This window comes from Wolffia australiana, chromosome 9 (assembly GCF_029677425.1).
Source record: "Wolffia australiana isolate 7733 chromosome 9, ASM2967742v1".
NCBI classification, from domain to species: Eukaryota; Viridiplantae; Streptophyta; class Magnoliopsida; order Alismatales; family Araceae; genus Wolffia; species Wolffia australiana.
In genome coordinates, this window is record NC_135843.1 from 5,370,841 (window position 1) to 5,391,806 (window position 20,966).

General features: G+C 38.9%; 3 protein-coding genes across 4 annotated transcripts; 1 reads left to right on the forward strand and 2 right to left on the reverse strand.

Annotated features, from left to right (window-relative positions):
• Window positions 1–1,680: 1,680 nt before the first annotated feature.
• Window positions 1,681–3,947, reverse strand: LOC144708010 (uncharacterized). Its single transcript, XM_078581297.1, has 2 exons — window positions 3,438–3,947; window positions 1,681–2,588 (listed from the first exon to the last, which is right to left on the reverse strand). Exons 1-2 carry the CDS (start codon window positions 3,885–3,887, stop codon window positions 2,502–2,504), a joined length of 537 nt encoding a protein of 178 aa, XP_078437423.1. The 5' UTR covers window positions 3,888–3,947; the 3' UTR covers window positions 1,681–2,501.
• Window positions 3,948–6,416: 2,469 nt separating this feature from the next.
• On the forward strand, window positions 6,417–9,765 carry LOC144707334 (putative WRKY transcription factor 4). Its single transcript, XM_078580426.1, has 4 exons — window positions 6,417–6,865; window positions 8,316–8,863; window positions 9,091–9,240; window positions 9,322–9,765. The coding sequence occupies exons 1-4, from the start codon at window positions 6,524–6,526 to the stop codon at window positions 9,482–9,484; spliced, it is 1,203 nt and encodes a 400-aa protein (XP_078436552.1). The 5' UTR covers window positions 6,417–6,523; the 3' UTR covers window positions 9,485–9,765.
• Window positions 9,766–10,369: 604 nt separating this feature from the next.
• LOC144707335 (subtilisin-like protease SBT3.11) lies at window positions 10,370–12,308 on the reverse strand. 2 transcript variants are annotated; one of them, XM_078580428.1, is made up of 3 exons: window positions 12,147–12,308; window positions 11,926–12,023; window positions 10,370–10,591 (listed from the first exon to the last, which is right to left on the reverse strand). In XM_078580428.1, the coding sequence occupies exons 1-3, from the start codon at window positions 12,275–12,277 to the stop codon at window positions 10,527–10,529; spliced, it is 294 nt and encodes a 97-aa protein (XP_078436554.1). In that variant the 5' UTR covers window positions 12,278–12,308; the 3' UTR covers window positions 10,370–10,526. The 2 variants fall into 2 exon arrangements, with proteins under 2 accessions (XP_078436554.1, XP_078436553.1); XM_078580427.1 differs by lacking the exon at window positions 10,370–10,591 and adding an exon at window positions 11,615–11,813.
• Window positions 12,309–20,966: the final 8,658 nt, after the last annotated feature.

Below are 20,966 nucleotides of genomic sequence, written 5' to 3' on the forward strand. Positions count from 1 at the left end.
CCTTGCCTGCTACCAAACTTAAATAGATTGCTATTGTCCTTATGAATTCTTATATTCTGCTTGATTATACTCTACTTCATTTCAAATTATTATTCTTAATGTAGCAGCTGGATAATTCTCTTGGGGGATCTGAATTACAGAATTTCATTGGCGACGGCGGAGACGAGAAACTTGGACGCAAAGAATGCATGGGCAAAATTGTCACATAGGACTAAGTGAGGTATGCTCCGCCACCTGTCTTCTATGCTACCCACGACATATAATCCAAACGAAAGAGCCTTCGTTTTTTTCCTTCTTCGTCATCTGTCTACAAGCTTCAGATCTGTGTGGTTCGTTTGAGTGGCGGAAGATGGGATTTTTTAATTATCTCCCAGAATGAGTATGGCCCTGCTTTCTATCTCTTCTCTCTCCACCCGAAGCGAGCATTGTGAGTGGGCCCCACTAGTTTATTGTTAATTGTAAATGTTGCGCACGGACGCGGACGGGACAGTATTTTTGTCTGGGGACGAAAAAACGGGTATTTTTTCGTCCGTGGACGAAAAACGGGTATTTTCGTCTGTGGACGAAGGACAGGATGGTTTTCGGTCTCGGAACGAAAAAACAGTCCCGTTTTCGAGCGTTGGATGGGATGCGGGACGAATGTACTAAATTTTCATTTTATGACTTTTATGGAAATTTTAAACTTATTTATGAATTGGAATGCCTAGCGTTTTTCATTCCGAATTTCGCATGGAATTGGGATGCCAGAGTTGCACCCGTTTCCCACCTGGACGGTATCCAGACGGGATGGTTTTGGATGGGACGGTTTTGGGAGGACCCCAATAAACGGGACATGGGAAGGAATGAAAACCGTCCCGAACAGTCCACCATCCCCATCTCGGATGATCGTGCATTATAATTGTATAAGTACCCTTCCTAGGTCCCCGATCCAAAATGGATACTAAACACAGTTATTGTAAAAGCACCCTTACTAAAAATACACTAAATGGGCAATAATTAGGATTATGGTGTTTCAAAATGAGTTCAAGACCTTATATTTATGGTTATTGTAAAGGTACCCTTACTGGCTCCCAGGCTTTTTATATACTGTTGTGAAATTACAGAGGGTGGTATAAAATTGGAATGTGGAGCTTCAAAGCATATTCAAGACCTAGTAATCATAGATATTGTAGAATTGCCCTTAGTTGGACATGGATTTGGTGCTTCAAAGCCTTCTGTTGATAGATATTGTTTGAGAAAAGTCATCTCACTGGCACTTGCAATTAATTTTTGCTTCCCAATATCCGATATCAGACACTCCGATAAACGATATCACGGAGAAGCAAGATGGTTTCAGATGACGATATCAGGTATCGGAACGGGCCTTCGTTCAGTCATCCGTCCAAGGGCTAGTGACCTCGTTCCGGTTGGGCGTGCAAGGGGTCAGACGGAACAGACATTGGAACGGACATCAGGACGGTTAAAGGTAAGACTAATTGAGTCGCGTTTGATTACAGAACAGTAAGGAATGGGACAAAACGAGGACCGGACTGATGACGCTTTGCAGATGGTAGTATAGAGTATACTAGTACATAATGCATAATTGGAGAATGGAACTTCAAAGTGTGTTCAAGCCCTAGTATTTATGGCTGTTGCAAAAATACCTTTGATGGCTCCCCAATTATAAATACAGTTTTGAACTTACTCACTGAGGGTGGTCAATAAATAGATTATGAAACCTTGTACACAATGGTCTGCATAGGCCCTGTAAAACATCTATACTATACTATGGGCCGACGAATGGATGCAGATGATGAGAGAGAGAGGGAGAGACAGAGAGAGACGGAGAGACAGAGAGAGAGAGGGAGAAAGATGGAGAGAAGGAAAGACAGAGAGAATCGTAGACAGAGAGGGAAAGACAGAGAGAGGGAGAGAGAGAGAGTGAAAGACAGAGAGAGAGGATAAGACAGAGATAGGGAGAGAGAGAGAGAGAGTGTGAAAGACAGAGAGAGAAAGATATAGAGAGAGAGGGAAAGACAGTGAAAGCAGAGACAGAGAGAGAAAGATAGAGAGAGAGAGAGGGAAAGACAGTGAGCGGGAGAGACAGAGAGAGGATAAGACAGATAGAGAAAGAGAGAGGGAGAGACAGAGAGAGAAAGATACAGAGAGAGGGGTAGAAAAGAGGGAGAGAAAGATAGAAAGGGAGAGAGAGGGAGAGACAGAGAGAGAAAGAGAGACAAAAGACAGAGACACAGAGAGAGAATGATAAAGAGAGAGAGACAGACAGACAGACAGAAAGAAAGATAGGAAGAGGCAGAGAAAGAGATACAGACAGACATAAAGATAGAGAGACTGAGAGATGGAGAGAGAGAGTTTGAGATAGAGACAGAGGTAGAAAGATAGAGAGACTGAGAGACAAAGATAGAAATATAGAGAGATTGAGAGAGAGAGAGAGAGATTGAGTGACAGAGAAAGAGATAGAGAGAGATATGTTCACGAGTAAAAGTGTATGGTAGTTCAGATCAGGCATTCCTTGCTACTGGAACAACAAGCCGGCTCGCCATGAGCTCATTCATCTGGGCAATGTGCTGTGACAGCCAAGTGATTGTCTGCACAAGTGAATAAAACAGACTTGTTTAGGTAATTATTCTATTTTTCCACACGTATAATCTGACAAAAAGGAAGATTTTGGCCAAATTTAATCAGAAAACGCAACTTGGGTTTCATGCTTCAGAGCAAAGAAAGACCAAGAACAGTATCTGGGAAGAATCTTTGAACAACAATTGAGAAGAATCGATCTGTACCGCCAAAAACTCTACAATTAATCGTCTATCTCTCTCCTCAGCCCCCCCCCCAAACAAATAACCAAGGAAAGAAATAAATATTGGAGTTCGATGATAATACTCGTACATATTTTCCAGCTAATCATGTTCACCAAAACTAATCACTCTAGGAAGGAAATATTCCGGATTAAAGAGACCTGTGTTGAGAATACAGATGTTTATTGTTGTCATTCAGACTTTAATACACTTAGAAAAACAAGCTCCTGAGAAGAAGATTACCTAAAATAAAGGACAAGAATACGATTTTCGCCATTTATTCACGTAAAAGAGACTGACAGGAATACGTTCTAAGCTAATTACAGCTTAATATCGGTCTAAATATTTGTTATCGCCCTTAAATGTTCAGTCTATACGTGCATAAACTGAGAAAATTAACATCAACTCCGGCATTAATCTACAAAATTAACACATAATACATAATTCCCACCACGGATAGACGGATGAATGATTAGAGTAAAGAGAACATTCCATCACTAATCACTCTAGAAATGCATAAACCGAAAAAAAATAACATTAACTCCGTCGTTAATCCACCAAATCAAAATACACAATTCCAATTACCGAGAGACTTAAACGATCAAATATCACTGAATGGCAAGAGTAGAGTGAACGAACTTGATCCTTGTCTTTGATGAGGAGGAGAAGCCGGATCTTCTCCCTTCTGTGTCTGTGCCGACTATACAAAAGCATCGCAGCCAGCCCAAGAACAGCGCCCACCGACCAGACCCCAGGAGCTTCCCCTACACCCAATCTCGAAAGCTTGAACCGCACTATTCGAGAATCAAGCGCTCCCCGCAAGTATTCCACGAGATTTCGTCGAATCCCAGCCGCCCATCTCGTCACTCCGCCATTCTTAGATCCCGAAACGGATGAATTATAGCAAGAATTTGAAGAAATCGGAGTAATTTTCATTTCAGAAGCATGAATCGAAGTCTCTTCCAGTAGAAGACCTTCGTGATTGCTGGGCGGAAAAACAGAGAAATCTTCCTCGGCTAGAATCGATCCTCCGCTCGTCGCTACAACTTCCCAATCTCTCTGCCGATCATCAGAAGCTTCTTCCGCCATTTCCCTCGTCTGATCAGCCTTCTTGCTCCACTGAAGAAGCAAGCCACTTCTTCTTCCTCTACAGCAGATAATTTTTAAATGCGGTTATTAAATTATCTCCATATTTCTAAAGAATACAAGTTTCATAGAGGTTATTTTGGTCATTTCACATCATTTTAAAGTGTGGAATAACCAAATATTACAATATTTGGTTATTTCACATTTAAAAATAATACTTTATTTCTAAATTCCCTCCCTATTAGAAAATGTTCATCTTGGGGATCAAATTCTGTTTCGTCCTTTACCGTCATCAGTCATCCTTCCAGAAAGCCTTGCCCTCGGAACATGTTCAGGAGGTTTGAGAGGCTGGTTGCTGCACCCCACATGCCCACTTGGTATTCATAATACCCAATTGCTCCTTCCATTTAATTGATGTACATCATAATTTGAAAAAACAATGTAATCCTTTCTTTTCATATCTTATCAAACTTTAAAAAGACCATCATCATCATTAACAAAAATGTCAATGTCCATCGTCTCGAGCATGCATTGAATTTCGGCAGCAATCATGCATTCCTTAATGTCACTATTACTCGTACACTTGGATGAAAACGGGATAGTTCACTAGTGCAAAATCCTAATGTCATTCGACTTAACTCGCGAGGTCCGATATTGCAGTTTAGCAGCGCGCCAGCCTTAACAAATGCTAAATGCCAAGCAGCCTGAGCTAGTTCTAGGGAATTCATTTTAGGATACAGTGGTAGTAAGTGGGCGAGCCTCTAAAAGAAAAAATGTAGTACTGGCCAAGGAAAATTTTGTGCTAGGCAAGACATGGATACGGCATTTACATGTAAAACCAGATGGGCTACACTATATATGTGTGCCGCACCGACACACAGATATAGAGTGCAATGGACGCAGATGTGACGGTTATTCTTTCCGTGGACGAAAAAATTGTCCCGCCCTGGAGTTCGGAAGATAGACGAGATGAAGAATCATCCGCCGATCCCCGGACATGATTATTGTTTCGTCCATGGGCGAAATAACTGTTCTGTTAGGGGATTGGATGGCAGACGGGACGGTTTCTGCGATCTGCCAGAGTCATGTATCCGTCTGAGAGCTCCAGCTGGAATTCGACACGTGATGTGCCACGTGTCAAATTCCAAGTGGCCTAACGAACTGCTTTGTCCCGGATGTGGGACGGGACGCGGACGAAAATATTCGAGTCGGGACGAATTGCGGACGGGATGTGGACAGAAATATTAGAGATGGGACGCACTCTGGACGGGGCATTTCGAACTAACTCCTAAAAATTGGATGTAGGACGAGACGATCTTTGTCCCGCCCGGTCCCGTCCTTCGTCCCCCCACGTGGACAATCGCACACTATACACGCGGATATAGTGCAGGGACGGGGGCAGGACGATTTTTTCGTCCCAGGATGAAAAAATCGTCCCGTCTGCAAGGTTGGACGAAAATCGCAATGAAAATTCGTCCCGAGGCCTCCGGACGGGACGATTTTTGTCCACTTGGATGGAAAAACCGTCCCGTTCGCATCCCTGCACTGATTCCGGACGTGAGACGGGACAATCTTTGTCCCGTCCTGTCCATCATCCACGTCTTGGACAATCCTGAACTGACTTGGATGAAAAAACTGTCCCGTCCATCGTCCACGTCTCGGACAATCCTGAACTGACTTGGACGAAAAAACCGTCCCGTCCATTGTCCACGTCTCGGACGATCCTGAACTGACTTGGACAAAAAAACCATCCCGTCCGCGTCCCTGCACTGATTCTGGATGTCAGGCGAGACGATCTTTGTCCCGTCGCGTCCATCACCACGTCTCGGACGATCCTGAACTGACTTGGACAAGAAAACCATCCCGTATGCGTCCTTGCACTGATTCCGGATGTCAGACGGGACGATCTTTGTCCCATCCCGTCCATCATCCACGTCTCGGCCGACCCTGAACTGACTAGTGCATGGATGCAGACGGGATGGTTTTTCATCCCAGGACGAAAAGATCGTCACGTCCGCAAGGTTGGACGAAAACTGAGATGGAAATTCATCTCGAGACCTCTGACAAAAAATTGTCCCATCTGGAGGTCTCTGACAAAAAAACCGTCCCGTCTATATCCCTGCACTGATTCCAGAGGTCAGACGGGACAATCTTCGTCCCATCCCGTCCATCGTTCGCATCCCGGACGATCCAGAACTATACACGCGGACCGCCCCCAGGGCCCAAGACTCCACAAGAGGGGTACTTCAAAGGGGCTTAATAAATATCCCACCACCAATAACAACAACGAATAAACAATTTATTAGCTGGATAACATCAAATATAAAATACCCTCATCGCCATCAAAATATCATTTCATCCGCGGGAATTTCGCCCAATTTACGTCACGTCAGGCCAATTAATCAAGGTTAGAGAGTTGGGGAAGCAACCTCCGCATCTCTCTCTCTAGAGTCTAGACCCATCTTATCTCTCTCTCTAGGATGATGCATGTCTCTCTCTAGAAAGAAGAGTAAAAACGAGTGGATAGGGCAGAGAATGGGATCCATGGAAGCGAAGGCCGTTGATTGCTCTTCTTCTTCATCGTCTACTGCGGCTTCTTCCTCTTCTTCGTGTTCTTCGTGTTCTTCCGTAGATCTGCGATGGGGGAGAAGGAAGGGGCGACGAAGGCGGCGGCGCCGCCGAGGCTGGCGTTGCCGCCGCGGCAGAGCTGCGAGAGCATCGTCAGGGGCGGAGGAACGGGAAGTGACGTCAGCCCCGGACCGATGACGTTGGTCTCGAGCTTCTTCGCGGAGGAGCCGGAGTCGGATTGCAGATCGTTTCTGCAGATCTTGGCCGGCGCCATGGCGACTCCCGTCGGCGGAGCTATGGCGGGGGAGAAGATTAAGGACGAGAACTCCGTTTCCAGGCCTGTGTTCTTGTTGCCGCAGATTTCTAGTCCGAGTGGGTTGCTCGAATCCCCGAGCTTTTGCTTTCCTGGGCAGGTGCGTGATTCTCGGCGGAATTTACTCTTTTACACTTTGTCTGATTTGAATTTTTTGTTTGATTTCGGGGGATTTGAGTTCGTTCTCTGTTTAGTCTCGATTTCTGTTTTTGCTTTCGGGGGTTCGAGTTTTGGAAGTTCAACTATTGTATGATTTTCGGGATCCAACTTCTACTTGATTTTCGTTTTGCTTTAGTTTTTGCGAGTGAATTCGATTTTTTGGAGTTCAATTTCTGTTTTGTTTCAATGTTTGTTTGATTTCGGGAGTTCAATTTCTGTTTGATTTCAACTTCTGTTTGGTTTTCGGGAGTTCAATCTTTTTGATTTCTACTTGTGCTTGATTTTCGGGAGTTCAACTTCGGTTTGATTTTTCGGAAGTTTATCTTTTCCTCTTCATTTTCCGTCCGAAAAAGTAGATTCCCTTCGATTCCAATAAATTATTTCGCTTATGAATTTGACGGACTTTTATTTCTATTTTGCTCTGATCCAACTCTGTTACAATTTTTTTCCGAGAAAATATACTGAGTCCCTTTCTCTGATTTCCAAGAGATTTCGCCATCTTTCCCAATATCTACGAACCAAACGTTCTTCAAGTTCTTTAATATCTTCAAAGTTTATTCATTCTCCGATTCCAAAAAGAAAAAAGTTCAAACTCGGATCTCCAAAAAAATATAAATCAGCTCCACAGACACCCCGCTATGTTCGATTTTTTTTCCTAGAAAATATATCGAGTCCCTTTCTCTGATTTCCAAGAGATTTCGCCATCTTTCCCAAAATCTACGAACCAAACGTTCTTCAAGTTCTTTAATATCCTCAATGATCATTCATTCTCCGATTACAAAAAGAAAAATATATCGAGTCCTTTTCTCTGATTTCCAAGAGATTTCGCCATCTTACCCAAAATCTACGAACCACACGTTCTTCAAGTTCTTCAATATCTTCAATGATCATTCATTCTCCTACCACAAAAAGAAAAACATTCAAACTTGGAACTCCAAAAAAAAAAAAAAAATCTGCTCCACAGACCCCCCACTCTGTTCGAATCGGTTTCCTAGAAAATATATTGAGTCCTTTCTCTGATTTCCAAGAGATGTCGCCATCTTTCCCAACATCTACGAACCAACCGTTTTTCAAGTTCTTCAATATCTTCAAAGTTTATTCATTCTCCGACTACAAAAAAAAAAATTCAACCTTGGAACTCCAAAAAAAAAAAAATCAGCTCCGCAGACCCCCCACTCTGAATATATATTGAGTCCCTTACTCTGATTTCCAAGAGATTTCGCCATCATTCCCAAAATATACAAACCAAACGTCCTTCAACTTCTTCCATATCTTCAAACATTATTCATTCTCCTACCAAAAAAAGAAAAAAATTCAAACTTGGAACTCCAAAAAAAATATAAATCAGCTCCACAGATCTCCCACTCATCTCCCCCTATCTGCTGCTTCAGGGAGCCTTTGGGATATCACACCAACAAGCTCTGGCTCAGGTCACTGCACAGGCTCTCCTCGCCGCGCAGTTTCATCTCCCGTCACCGCCACCCGTCCCCAACGAGCCCCTGACGGCACCGTCACCGCCACCGCCTCCCTGCCCGCCGCCCACCACCGACAGCTACAACTGGAGAAAGTATGGCCAGAAGAAGGTCAAATGCAGCGAGTTCCCCCGTAGCTACTACAAGTGCACCTTCCCCAATTGCCAAGTCAAGAAGAAGGTGGAGAAGTCTCTAGAAGGCCAAGTCCTTGAGATCACCTACAAGGGCCAGCACATCCACTCTCCTCCCTTGACCAGAAGAGCCAAGCCCCCCGCCGCCGTCGAGCCGCCGGCCGAGCCGATGGCCCTCTCCATCGTCGACCCCTACAAGCCAGAGCTCCCGGCGAGAGAAGAAGACGCGGATGCCAAGTCTTTGCTCACCGTCGACCAGCTCTCCGGCCTCAGCGACGTCGAAGACACGGACGACACTGTGGCCCCTTCAGGTCCCCTCCAGGACCCCAAGCGGAGGTACCCAATTCAAATCCGTGCAATGTGGGGCTGGATCTCAATTGAGGGTTTAGGGTTTAGGGTTTAGGGTTTAGGGTTTAGGGTTTTTTTTATTATAAGATGTGGCTAAGGGGATTCGATCCGCCGACCTGGTGGTCGTTGGGAAAGGCCCACTACCACCAGGCTATGTGGTTGTTGCTTAGGGTTTAGGGTTTGGATCACGACGTAATTATTTGATACGGTGACAGGAAGGGTGTGGTGGGGAAGGCGGTCGCGGCGACGGTACCGGTGGAGCCGAAGATAATCGTCCAGACGACGAGCGAAGTTGACCTGCTGGATGATGGATTCAGGTGGCGAAAGTATGGCCAGAAGGTTGTCAAAGGGAATCCCAACCCAAGGTATAATTAACCCAAAACCCCATCTAATTTCTACTATTCATTCACATGGACATTTCATTAAATCAAACTTATATCGTATAGGAGCTACTACAAGTGCACCAGCCCAGGGTGCAGCGCGAGAAAGCACATAGAGCGCTCCTCAACAGACTACAAGGTGGTCATCACCACCTACGAGAGGAAGCACAACCACGGCGTACCCGGCACCGCAGCGACGGCGGCCGCGGCCATTGCCGAGACCTTGTAACAAGGTCGTGGCTCTCGCTATTCGTCCACGCGGTCAGTGACGACCACTTACCTGAAATTCTTCGGTCAAGCCCTGCCAGAGCAGGAGTCCCTGATTGGTTCCCGAGAGGCTCTCAAAATATGTACATGGAAGGCTTTGGGCCGTCGCCGCCCCCGCAATTGCCGCTGCCATTGTCATTGCCACGACTGCCACTGTCGCCGCTGCCAATCCCTGTTATTCGAAGGGCAGCTCGTGGCTTATTGTATGAGATGTTGTATTTGTGAATAAGGGGTTTACTATGATTATAGTTCATTGACACGGACGAGATGATTTTTTCGTCCCGGGACGAAAAATCGTCCCGTCTGAGGATATGGACGTATTTCGGGACTAAGATTCGTCGGGGGGACCACCGGACGGGACGGTTTTTGTCCTGAGGGACGAAAAAACCTTCCGTCCGGAGGTCTCGGACGATGGACGGACGGATGTGGACTAATAACCGCCGGATTCACATCCGATGGTTGAGATCTTGCCACGTGAGTCGCTATGGCAATTTGCATTAAGCTCCCTGTATTTTTTCGCGCATGCAAACTGATGCCGCTCAAAATTAATTGTACACATGCCCATTTGCATTCTCTCTCCAACATATTTCCCTTAAAAAACTTAGAAAAATCTATATTAGTATATTAAAAATATAAAATGGGTTTTTTTCGTCCAGAACAAATTTCAGGACAAAAATTCATCCCGGAAGGACTGGATGGGACGCAAACCGTCCCGGTATGATTGAATGGGACGGTTTTTTTAGCGTTGGACGAAAAACTGTCTCGTCCTTCGTCCCTGAACTTACTCTGGACGTTGGGAAGGACAAAATTCGTCCCATCCCGTCCATCATCCATGTCCGGGACGATCTGGAACTATAACTATGATTTATTTATCATGTGATAATTCAAGGGGGTTGTTTCTGGGATTACATCGTCATGAAGATAGTTTATGCAAGGTGGGAGAACAGGGTATTTCCCACTGATCAAGCAAGCAAGCTTGATGAACAAGTTGGACATGTGGCGTTTCACTTGTGGCCAGAAGCCAGCTGGACGGCTTGGTCGCGTTGTACTTGAAGAACACCTGGAAGTTCTGGTGTTGGCAGGGGGGAGAAAATAGGGGATTAGGAATTAAAAAACATGAAATTAGGTTTTTCAAACCATAATAAGATTCATCAGCATGGTGGTTTAAATAAGTCTAGTGACATAGATTTCTAATGATAAAAAATATTTGGGTTTTTGGCACACAGATTATATACCCCCTTAACTGTTCATAATTTTGTATCTTCTTGGGCGATTGTAAATGTAACTCTTGTCCGGTTCATGATCTAATTTAATCAGCAGACCTCGGAAAGACAAATTATTTACAGGACAGTAAGTGTTCCTCGTAGAGATCAAAACAAGAAAGCAATTAAAAACATAGGATAATTTTAATAAGTGGTGATTCGTCAATGAAAAATGTAGATCAAAGAAATAAATCCCCAGCAAATAATCTTCATGTAGAACTTTTTTTTTTGAAAACAATTTTCATCTGGACCTTAATGTGGATGGAAGAAAAAACTTGGATTTCTAGTGTTTCCTATCATTCCATCACCAATTAGTTCCACGACATAAGTATTCCTCGATGTGATGAACATCGTTTACCGATTAAACGATGAAGCATCACCGATACGAACAGTCTATCTAGTATAAAAGGAGACAATCTTAAGATGCGGATCGGAGGATTAGATCATGAGATGGGAGGAATTGGAAAATATTTTCAAATGTGTGAGATGACGGAAATTTGGATTTGAATAAAATTCGATAAAATTTCCAAATTTGGAAATTTCAAAAAGATTTCAAGTTTGGATCAGCCGGATCAAGGATCTGTTTGAGAATCGTTTACACTTTTTTAAAACAATATCTTCCAAACTTTGTTATTCAGTCCGACAATCCAAATCCTCTTAGCGCAACCTGTATCTAAATTTAAACCGTCCAATAAACTACAATTCGAGGAAAGTATTTTAAAGAAAGATTTCAAATGTGGATCAGCCTGATCAAGGATCTGTTTGAGAATCGTTCACACTTTTTTAAAACAATATCTTCCAAACTTTGTTATTCAGTCCGACAATCAAAATCCTCTTAGCGCAACCTGTATCTAAATTTAAACCGTCCAATAAACTACAATTCGAGGAAAGTATTTTAAAGAAAGATTTCAAATGTGGATCAGCCTGATCAAGGATCTGTTTGAGAATCGTTTACACTTCCTTAAAACAATATCTTCCAAGCTTTGTTATTCAGTCCGAGAATCCAAATTCCATATGCGCAACCTGTATCTAAATTTAAACCGTCCAATAAACAACAATACCGAGGAAAGTATATCAAAACTGTAATTTCCTCGACAAAAGCAATAAAATGACAATAAATTTCGCATAAAAGAATACGTACTCGATATCTCCTCGACCTGCTTCGGCGTGAGCTTAGCAGAGAAACCGCTCATCGCCGTGCTGTAGCTGTAGAGAAGGGCCGATCTCGCCGCTTCCTCGCTTCAAACGCCACGATTACGAAAAAAAAAAAAGTGAACTACTACCGAGTACTGTAACAGAGGAAGATGAAAAACAAAATCATCGAATTATCGAAAAGAAACGCGATCAAAGCGCGAAAAAAACCTGCCGAGGACGGTAGCCAGAGTCTTGATGTGATGAACTTCAGGATCAATATCATTCTCCTTGAGAAGATGAACGATGTGGACTGCCGCCTCTTCCTGATCGCCCGCCTCGTATGATATTGCTTCCGCCATCGCCACAGCAAAAAAAAAAAGATCTTAGGAAGAATGCTAAGGAATAGAGAAATATGTATATAGTGAAAATAGTCAACGTAGTGAACAGAAAAAATCTGGATTCTATTGAATTTTGATTTATCAACGCTTATATTTAAAAATATTTTTAAAATATATATTTTAGTGGATAGTGAAAATAGTCTGTATAGTTAACAGAAAAGATCTGGATTCTATTGAATTTTGATTTATAAAGGCTTTTATTTAAAAATATTTGTAGAATAAGGATATTTTAGGGGATAGTGAAAATAGTTTGTGTAGTTAACAGAAAAGATCTGGATTCTATTGAATTTTGATTTATGAAGGCTTTTATTTAAAAATATTTGTAGAATAAGGATATTTTAGGGGATAGTGAAAATAGTCTGTGTAGTTAACAGAAAAGATCTGGATTCTATTGAATTTTGACTTAAGAAGGCTTTTATTTAAAAATATTTGTAGAATAAGGATATTTTAGGGTATAGTGAAAATAGTCTGTATAGTTAACAGAAAAGATCTGGATTATATTGAATTTTGATTTATCAACGCTTATATTTAAAAATATTTTTAAAATATATTTTTTAGCGGATAATGAAAAATATTCAGTATAGTTAACAGAAAAGATATGGATTCTAATAAATTTTGATTTATGAAGGCTTTTATTTAAAAATATTTGTAAAATATGGATATTTTTGGGGATAGTGAAAATAGTCAGTATAGTTAACAGAAAATATCTGGATTCTATTGAATTTTGATTTATGAACGTAAATATTTTTATTTAAAAATATTAATTAAATATGGATATTTTAGAGGGCTGGGCATCTTGAATTTATTCTTTATGAAAAAATATTGAAATAGTTAACTGAAGTTTAGAAGGAAATATGATTTGACGACGGAACTGAAAACCCACCTACAAACGCTTTACGGCCAATCATTCCGGACAACGCTTGCATCATGTTTGGATATTTTGCTAGTGGCAGTTATGTGCGTGTTGTTACCATATTTGTGGGCAGTTATTATTTTTTTCTTGTTGGTCAAGAAAAATGGAAACTGAAATAGTCAGGCTTAATTAAGTTTAATAGGGATGATCAGTTTCCATAGAATATTGAATTTTTAGACAGTTTTGTGAACCTTTCTGTAGTATAAAAATTTTGGGATGTAGATATATAATGGAATAGACATCTCTAACTCGCTTATGATTTCTGGCTGCTCCAAAATTCATGCCGCAAATTATATTATGGTTGAATAATTTATTGATGTTAGTAGGGATTAGCCAATTTCAATGCAAATATGATAGGTGGACAGTTTTTGTTGATTTTAAATATACAGTTTGTAGAAGTTAATATTTTTGTTGTCTAGGCCTTTCTCTATCACACTCCTAACTTTATTAACCATTTGAGAAAGTAAAATGCACCTTCCTTAGTACTGGAATAGTCATTTAACTGGAAAATTTGATTCCTAGGTAATTATGTCTGGTGGACATGTTTAGCATACATTTAATATTTATAACTTCTAGAAAGTAGACATTTTAATGAGATGGATCTCTCTCTATTACTCCCTTATCTTGACTAGAATATTCATGTCGTCTGTTTGTGTGTCCTAGAAAAACAGTTGGATTCAGCGGGAATAATATCTTGCTTCTTGAAGATAGATATTCTAATCTTCTAAGCCTCTCTCAATTTCACTGAAAGCTTCACTAACCACTCAAAAATTCAAACTGTGTATTATCATGTAGTAGAATAAGGACAAGATTTTATACAAAAAATATATTTCCATTGAATTATGATTCATAGCCATTTTGATAATTTGTGTCAAATATAGCTTTAATGAGATGAATATTAAATGGGTTGGAGCTCTCTCTATCATATTTTTTTATAAAATATCATATTATATATTTTGTAAACAGTTACTGATTTTATACAAAACCAACTTCCATAAAAATATCATATTATTTATGGACAACTATGTGTGAAGAATTTTAATATGTAGGTTATACAGGTATGGATGATATCGGAATGACACCCCCCCCCCATTTTCTTCCTTGATTTTCCTATTTTTCATGAAGAGTTTTCTCCACATGAAATGGAGTTTTATATTTATTTGTACACTCCTTTCTGTCATAGTTATTAATATTCCATTTTATGTAATTTGTTTTAATTTTAAACATGGACAATATCAACATTCTGATGTGAAGAGTCTCTCTGCATTTTGTTCCTCAAATTTCCTGGTTGATTAAGCATATTTCCTACTTATATCAGTTGATGCAATTTACAGCTCCTATAATGTACATATGTTTATAGGGGGGTCTCTATCAACCACCCCCATAATTTTCTCCAAACTTGAATAATCTATTTGTGTGCTTCCTTTTAATGATATACATGCCATGATTTTCCCTGTATTCTATCAGTATGCTAATATCTATTTATAATTTGAAATATAACTACATGTTATCTTTCCCTTTATGACCTCACCCTAATTTTTTTTATATATTTTTTGGATCACATATTTACACGTACATCTTTGAGAAGGTAGATATGTTTTGATGTAGCCTCTCCCTCTCTCATGCTCTCTCTCTCTCTCTCTATTATTTCCTAATTTATTATTCCAACTGCAACATGCATCTTTAATGCATTAGTATGTAATCATGTATATTTTTATTTCAATTAAAGTGATTACATGTGGGTGTTCTCAAGCCTAAAGTATTAATTTTTTTTTCACAAGGATGCTTTGAATTTTATGATTTTAGAAATTTTTATTTTTATAGATTTTATGATATTATATTTTGAAAGAAAAGTCAAATATGAATTTTCCTATATTTTTTTACAAGTTCCCGTATTTCATATTCATGAAGATATAATTTTTTGGATTCTGAAATATATATATATATATAATTGGCTTTATTTAATTTTAAATTAATTAATTAATGCATTTTTGGGTGAATCCTCACCCGCACCATGTGGCATGATCTTATCCGTCGATCATAGATGAATCATTTTTTTTGCAATGATAAAATCACTAATCATTTCTAAAAGCACCATCACACCATGTCAAATCATGATGCCGTAATGGCCAATGATTGCTAAAGGTTTTTTTATTTTACAACGATGGCATGGCCTAATCACAAAAAGAGAGACTTAATTCATAATAAATGTGAATTTGGAAATCAAGCAAGAGGAATTTATGACATTTCTCTCTTTTTAATTTGACCAGTCAAAAGTTGTAGCGCCAAACTGAAGTGTCATGCGACACATGGCACCACGTGTACACATGACCCCATGTGCATCATCCTTGATTGATGGCTTGTGTTTCCCTTGGTGATCTCACTTTAGGGTTAAAATTTGTCAGAGGTGATTAGGATTATTCAATATATATATATATATATATAACCGTACTTAAAAATATGTAGTTAGTGATGAGTACAGATCGTCTACATGGGGAGTGATAATTAACGAATTTCTTTTGTGTACTAGTGATGATGAACGAGAGGATCGACAAAACAAGATTCAAGGACGTGAGCTAGTGATATCGATTAAAAATATGTAAGTTATAAGTTAATTTAACTTAAATAAAAGAGAAAGTGAATGTGAAGGACACGTCGATGAACGACGGTATGAATGAGGATAGTGGTTGGGTATGGAGTGGTACTATGGCGAGGATAGATAAACGAGAGAAGAGAATATAAATGAGTAAAATGTGAGTGAAGATATGATGATAAACCCTGATTATGTTAACTATTGTGTCAGAAAAGTTAACAGCGTAAGGCGAAGACACCTACCTCGGATCCCTACGTTCCACCAAGCTCACGCCAATTTACGAGTGCCAGTAAGCTCCCCCTATTCTCCAATGTTTCTCTCCCCATACCCAGGACACCAAGAACACTATTGATGGATCTCAAATCTCACTATCTTTTAATCAGCCTACACAAGTAGGATACAACTTCAAGATGAATTTTACAATGATCCAGGCCTCTATTTATAGATCAGAGGGTATGGATAGAAAGAGGAGGGAGAGAAGAAGCAAAGCTAAAAATTTCAGTTAGATCCGAGTTGTAGATAAAAAGTTATGTCCTTTTGAAGTTGAAGAAATTCTAGCCATTTATATTTTATCTCCCCTCATCATCGTCGTCGTTTTCTGTGCATGTTGAGAAGTCAAAGTGTTCCGTATTCCGCACCACTTTGTATTCTGCGTGTCCTTTGTCATTTTCAGTGCGGTGCCTGTCGTTTTCTGGGCCCCGTTCGTCTAGAGAGAAGAGAAAAAGACAAGCGGAAGAAAAAGACAGAAGAAAATATATATAAAAGGAGAGAGAAGATTTGTGCTGATGTGACGGCACGTCAGCACGCGCCACATAAGGCACATGAAATATATTTTTTAGTAACGTGGCGGCACGCTCATTGTCGCCAGAATAAAAAAAGAGGACGATAAAAGTGTATTTTTGTCTTATCTCCCTTGGCTTCGCAGCATTTATTGTAAAAAGGGCTCCTTTTTTTAGTTCATCCACGTCACCCTGCGCAGAAAAATCCAAAACAACTTTTCGTTAGTATTGATTGCAATCATCGCTTCATGAATCACAAAGCAATGATTGCTGCTGAAATGATTGGCTGACGCCAATCATTAACTCAGTTAATGATTGGTTGCCGCCAATCATTAAAATAGACTCTAGTTCGTCGTCGTCCGACGAATCGAATGACGGCATGTGGCGTGCAAAGTAAAGGACTTAAAATGTATAAAGAATATTTAAAATTTCATATTGATTAAAATAACATCCCAAAAAATTCACATAAATTTATATTTTTCGACTCAGGAAATTCATATCTTTCTAAATTTAATGTTGAAAATTTACAGAATAATCATATTATGTCTCAAAAATTATATTCTTTTAGAGTATATTTTTAGAAAAATCCCAAGATGCATAAAATTCAGAAATGCATTCTAAATATAGATTTAATCATTTTAAGCTTGATACCATGAAAATATGAGTACTTTAATGCAAATAAACATATAAATATGATCATATAAGGTACTAAAAGGCATGTTATTAGCACCACGTGCCCCTGTAATTAAAAAACACAAAATTCAAGTAATAACGATATTAATCACAGAATAATATAGTTAACGCAAATGATGTGTCTGACATGGTGCCGCGTCTATGCGCACCCTGTCACAGAATGTTTGGTTTGTGTTAATGGTTATTGGACACATGGTACCATGTGTACACATGACACACTTGTGTAAATTCTATACGATGTAAAATCCCAAGTTCTTCGGGTTCTTCATTAGACCTAGTTAATTCCTCACATAGGGAACCCACTTTGGATTCTAGTTATTCAATGTCCTTTAGTATACTAGTGTTCTTCTTCATCCAGTTCTTACTTCATTCTATAATGTCCCTTTTCAAAACTATCTATTTCAAAACAAATGATTGAAAAATGTTCATTTTTCATTTTTCTAATAATTCCTTTATATCAGTACATATCTTTTTTTCGAACACATTATCAATATATCAATTGAGATCATCATTGTCCATCAAATAAACTTCAAAATATGATTCATAGTTAATATTCACCTGAGGCTAATTTATTCATGCAAATGAAATTAGCATTCTCTTCTCTATATTCTTCTTTGCCACTTGCTTACACTCATCATTTTCAGTCCTCATCATCTCTAAGGCTTTCTCTTCATTTGGAATATTTTATTTTAGAGTCATATTTACATTCATATGTGATTCTCTTCTTTTGACCAAGCTTGTCTCAGGCCATTCTCAGATGAAGTGGCATTTCTTCATGCAACAAAAGCATGCCTACTTTTTTTTTTCAAAATTTATCCTACTATCAATTTTTCTTAGATTTTTCATTTTTTTGTGAAATGAGTGTGATTTATTCTTCTTTTTCAATGGAGATCATCAATCTTGAATGATATATCCTTTAATATTGCCGCTAATTTTATTCTACCAGCTTGACCTCATGATGTCAACTCTCATCTCTTTTCTTTATTAATCTTATGAATACTGATTTAACCCATAATCTCATATAGAAACACCTCGTACAAGTTGGACTCTTTGATTCGATGTTACCAGTGGGGTTGCTTTTACTTGATTGAATATTAAAAACCTTTTTCATGCATTGGAAGTGAGTAAGTTTAAGTTCCATAAACATCATATAATCACATTACCTTATGGGGAACTAATTCCATTTCTGGCTTGCTCCTTGGGTGAGACTCTTCTAGCCACTCATGTATTCATCTTTTAATTATATTTTCTTCTCCAAATTGTTCTCCAATTTTGAGAAAAATGCAATGATGGATGTCATATTTTCTTCTCCAATTGTTCTTAAAGATCTGGTTGTCACTATCAAGTCTCACCAACGTAATGAGTGGAGTGATCAGAAGGGAAGTAAGTGGGTTCAGGTATCGCTAGCATGGGCACTTAAATTGATTGCCCCTTCTATTTATACTTATTTAGTTACTTTCAATAAGAAATCTTATAATTTTAAGAATATCCACAAACATCCATTAATTATGCATGTAATCCTCTAGGCCCATGAATTATTCTACTCAATTACTTCAATGGCCTAATAATACTTATTGGCTAGCGCTATTAAGTATCTATATCAACATTTATATTGATTTATAAATAATTAATTTAACCAAATTTACAGGTCCACTTTCCAGGCTGTGGGGTGCTAGCTACAGCTACTGCTCTAGAATATGAATATTAATGATTGAACTCTTTCATGGAGCTTTTTCTCTCATCGGTTACCCTAAATGTATAATCCTTTGCATGTGTAAGACTTTATAGGACTTGAGGTATGATTAACCATCGAGTCCTAATCCATCATTCATTTATAATTGATGTGTAATGGGGATCATTGGAAAATGTCCTCTCTAATATCTCCACTACCCTTGGAAGGGATTTAATAAATGTTCTTACTCAATTCAATCTCCTCCTATTTTGAGAGCAGAAGATTCCACGTTGGCCACTTAATCACCTTTTTGACGTTCTTGCTATATCTGAGCTAAGACATGTTTGAATCCTGTTATTAAGGACACACATATATTGATCAAAACATAGCCATGTGTATAAGATATCATTAGCGTCTCAGCTAGATGAACCGCTTACATATCCATGCTCTAAATCAAATTATTTGAAGTTTATTATTGTACCAGTCAGGGATTCATGCAGATCAAATAAGTGAACTCTTTCCCTAAAGAGAAACCATTGTGTATCCATAGTGTCTCCACTTTAATGGCAGTATGATTGACCATACTTCTCATAAGTAGGTATAAAATATGTTAGTCTTTCTAGGTAGTTTGATGTCCTTCTCAAGTATTATTCACATAAAAGTATTTAGAATACATTGTTAAAGACCTATGATCATTTTATTATGATCTCATCATACTATACTAAGTCATTCCAGGAATTCACAAACATCATTGTACAAAAAAATATTTCATTGAACTTAAAACATGACATGGAATTGTGATTTACTTGACATCCACGTAATACCTATCATTACCTTCATGTTCCAATCTTATGAAAGAGAACTATATATTTTATGATTAATATCAAAATTCGTAAATGTGTTGCACAATGACCTAATGAAATTCAGTAGCTTGTACTAACACCTTATTGTCTCCGTGAACTTCTTGCTTTACTTCATTCTTACAACCTCAAAGTCAGGGATTAAAATAGAAAAAATGGTATAATGTACGCAAGATGTTCATTCACGGATGGTACATAACTTATCCCACATCTCCCGATACTTATGTTTCCTATGAGAAACATTACATTCTTTATGGATAATATGTACTCATACTCAAAAGGGCCCATCCAAAATTATAATAGTGTTCATGGCCTTTGTAGTTAAGTTTCATATGAGAAAAATTATCATCATGTTCGCCTAGGGTGAGAAGTTTGTGCCATCAAAAGTAGGAGGCCTAAGGTTACTTTCCCTGGCCATAGGATCTACTGCTAAACACCAGTTACGGTTCTATGTCTAGGTAGACTCAGATACCACTTGTTAGTTTAAGTGACTAAGGTTTTGCCTAAGGGAGGGAAATGAATTAGGTTCTTTAAACTGTATTCGCTCTAATATAGTTACCCATGTGACATATGATATACCTATCTACATAATGATAAAGAGGATAGGTTACACTCAATTGGTATGTTTAGAAAACTTAGCCTAGTCCTTAATTATGTTTGGGTTTATCCTACCCAATCTGCTGATGATGAGCTCTAACCTAAGTTTTTGTGAATCTCCCCCAGATAATAAATATATATATGTTTAAAAAGGATACAAGAAAAAAAAGTTTGGTAAAGCAGTGTAGTCCTTGACCATCAAAGTCTGCACATCATGGTGATGCTTGATCTCTTTCAACTAAACCCCAAAGCCTTCACCTGGTTTACCTCAAAGCCAACTAGGCACCATTTAGGGTTTGTGTCCCTAGTTAATCCAAACACTAGTATAGATGTAAAAAAATTTATCCAGATAGATATAAAAGGATATGCAATAATAATATTTAATCAAGTATAATAATATAGTTCAGTATACCTTGTTTTTATCTATATATTGATTATCTTCTTCCTTTTATGTTACTCTGCGTCCTCTTCTATGTTGATACAGATGTAATCCCTTTGAAGATCAAATTAATCTCTGGTTAAAGAGGTATAGAAATTAGGATT